We start from the raw sequence: 2,808 nt of genomic DNA, 5'->3' as shown, positions 1-2,808 counted from the left end.
CACAAACCCCAATCTGTGTGTTTAAAGTCAGAAAGTCTTCCTGACAATACATATAACATGAACAACACAGATTAGGAATTATAAAACCCCCCTGGAATAAGCACACGCCCCAGCCTTTGTGCTTAATGTTATAAAATCATCTTAATAATATAGATAATGGCAAATTTGTGGTGTTCGTGTTAAGAAAACCTCTTGACATGAGCACAAACTCTAATCTGTGTTTTTAATGTTATAAAACCCTTCCCCTGATATGTATAATTCCCAGTCTATTTCATTAATGTTATAAAAATCTCTTAATAATACGTATCATCCCTCAACTGTGTCAGTAATGTCATAAAAACCTCCTGGAATACACACACACACACACACCCCAATCTGTGTTTTTAATGGGATAAAGCTCTCCTCATAATACATATAATACCCAATCTGTGTCATTGTTTTAAAAACATCTTAAAGTACACATCTGTCTGTGTCTTCAATGTTGTCAAAACCTCCTGGAATATGCACAAACCCCAATCTGCGTCTTTAATGTTATAAAGTCTTCCTAATTATACATGTAACCCTAATCTATGTCACTAATGTTTTAAAGTCGTCTTGATGATGCGTATAATTCCCAGTCTGTGTCACTAATGTTATAAAAACCTCCTGAAATACCCCCACACCCCAATCTGTGTTTCTTGTTACAAGTTCTTCCTAATAATACGTGCAACCCCCAATCTGTCATTCGTTTGTACAAATCTTCCTCATAACACGTATACTTTCCAGTCTGTCATTAAGTAACGTTGTAAAAACCTTCTGAAATGCACACAAACTCTAATCTGTGTGTTTAGTGTGATAAAGTCCTCATCTCAATGTATACAGTTGCTAGTCCCTGTCATTTATGATATAAAACCCTGCTTATAAAACATATAACCGGCAATCTGTCATTAATGTTCAATCCTGTAAATACATACAAACCTCAATCGATGTTGAATGTCATCAATTCACCGCGAGTACTGACAATCCTCGATCTGTGTGCGCAGAATTGTATAAACCATTTTTGCCCAGAGGGGCGGTGGGACGTTGGGACACATCGTCTGTAAGGCTGGAGGCAGCCAAACCCCCCTCTTCCGATCGAAGTGCCATTTAGACGTGCACTCGCAAAGCCAAGGTGACGAGTGTCACTAACGTGCTGTTTTAGGTGGTGGTTTCTGACCAGCACAGGCGAGATGGGCTGAAGGGCCGTTTCCCCATGCTGTAGCTCTATCAGCTCACTGAATGGGGGAGACCTTTCGAAGGGTGGCCCCTGCTAGTTGGGTTCCTCTGTAATTTCAAGCTGTTATTCGTTGCCCCAGCTTGGCACGTTGCAAGGTGTAAATTCCCTTAGTCTTCTAAACCCTTCCTATTCACGTTCCCTCATCCAGATGCCTTTTCAGTGCTGTAATTGGAGAATGCTGTCAGCCAGTGAGTCGCTGTGGCGCGCCTTGTAGACGGTACATGCTCCTGCCACTGTGCTTCAGCTGTGGAGGGGAGTGAGTGTCGGTGGGGGAGGTTTGAGGGTCTCGACTGTAGAAACTGGAAGTTGGGTCTGCTCCGCTATTCAGTCGGCTGATCTCAGCACTCTGTCTCTGCTGTCTGCCTCCTCACTCCGAGATGCCTGAAGATCGACCCATCTCTTCCTTGAAATCTGTTCCCCCACCCAAGTGATTTCCTCCTGTTGTCCGCCCGCTGAGTGAAGACGTATTTCCCCCAGCCCCAGCCAACTGCATCCCCTGGTTCTAGACTCCAACCACGCCCCCCCAACCCACCGTGGACTGGGGGGACCCACCTCCCTGCATCTTGTGTGTCTAGCCCCATTCGGGATTTCTGCATTTCAATCCCATCTCCCTCTCGCCCTTCAAAATTCCAGTCTCAGGACTGACAGCGTTGCGTGATAAATGCTGTCTCGACCCGGCGGGGAGCGGGTAGGGGAGGACGCATCGTTCGAGATCATTCTCTGACCTCCTGTGTCATCTTTACCCTTTGGTGCAGCAGCTCCCCCACCCCCCCACCCCCTTCCCACCACCACCACACACCCCCACCCCACCCCACCCCACCATGTACAACGGCATCGGGCTCCCCACTCCACGGGGCAGCGGCACCAACGGCTACGTCCAGCGGAACCTGTCCTCCGTCCGGCACAAGAAGGACAGGGTGGACTACAAGTCAGAGGAGGAGCTGAAGAAGCTGGAGTCGGGCCTGGTGAAGAAGCCAAACCAGGACATCCTGGACCATGAACGCAAGCGCAAGGTGGAGCTCAAGTGCATCGAGCTGGAAGACATGATGGAGGAGCAGGGGTAAGCATGGCTCACTATGGGACGGTGTGGAGCGGGAGGGAGCGGGGAGGGGTTTGGGGTCCATGGGGACGGTGTAGAGTGGGAGGGAACGGGGAAGGGGTTTGGGGTCCATGGGGACGGTGTAGAGCGGGGGGGAACGGGGAATTTACCTGATAGAGATTCTGTAATCACTTAAGTGTCGCCCCCTGTGTCTCTCACTAGGAACTGTTGAACAACACCCCCCGACAGCACATGGATTTCTGCTCACTAGAGTCTGCTCTCCACGTTTGCAATACCTTCCTCAACGCAACAAAACAAACTCTTCACCAAAAAACCTCACATCGGAAAAGTCATTCAGCCAAGGTACAAGAGAGGGGGGGAAAGGACAGTGTATCTAACACACCCCGGTCCCAGAGAGAGGGGGGGGAAAGGACAGTGTATCTAACACACCCCGGTCCCAGAGAGAGAGGGGGGAAAGGACAGTGTATCTAACACACCCCGGTCCCAGAGAGAG

General features: G+C 49.0%; 2 protein-coding genes across 2 annotated transcripts in view; both read left to right on the top strand.

The window, feature by feature from the left end:
- The first annotated feature begins 2,007 nt into the window (after window positions 1–2,007).
- LOC122547582 (serine/arginine repetitive matrix protein 2-like) lies at window positions 2,008–2,319 on the top strand. Its single transcript, XM_043686190.1, has one exon. It carries the CDS (start codon window positions 2,077–2,079, stop codon window positions 2,317–2,319), a length of 243 nt encoding a protein of 80 aa, XP_043542125.1. The 5' UTR covers window positions 2,008–2,076.
- Window positions 2,320–2,321: 2 nt separating this feature from the next.
- The window catches only part of LOC122547581 (serine/arginine repetitive matrix protein 2-like), a 20,099-nt gene continuing 19,612 nt past the window's right edge, over window positions 2,322–2,808 (top strand). Inside the window, exon 1 of the mRNA XM_043686189.1 lies at window positions 2,322–2,339. Coding sequence (XP_043542124.1) covers window positions 2,322–2,339 — 18 coding nt within the window. The remainder of the gene's footprint in view (window positions 2,340–2,808) is intronic.

The sequence above is a fragment of the Chiloscyllium plagiosum genome, unplaced genomic scaffold (genome assembly GCF_004010195.1).
Source record: "Chiloscyllium plagiosum isolate BGI_BamShark_2017 unplaced genomic scaffold, ASM401019v2 scaf_9585, whole genome shotgun sequence".
Classification (NCBI taxonomy): Eukaryota; Metazoa; Chordata; class Chondrichthyes; order Orectolobiformes; family Hemiscylliidae; genus Chiloscyllium; species Chiloscyllium plagiosum.
This window is presented reverse-complemented; position numbering and strand designations above follow the sequence as displayed.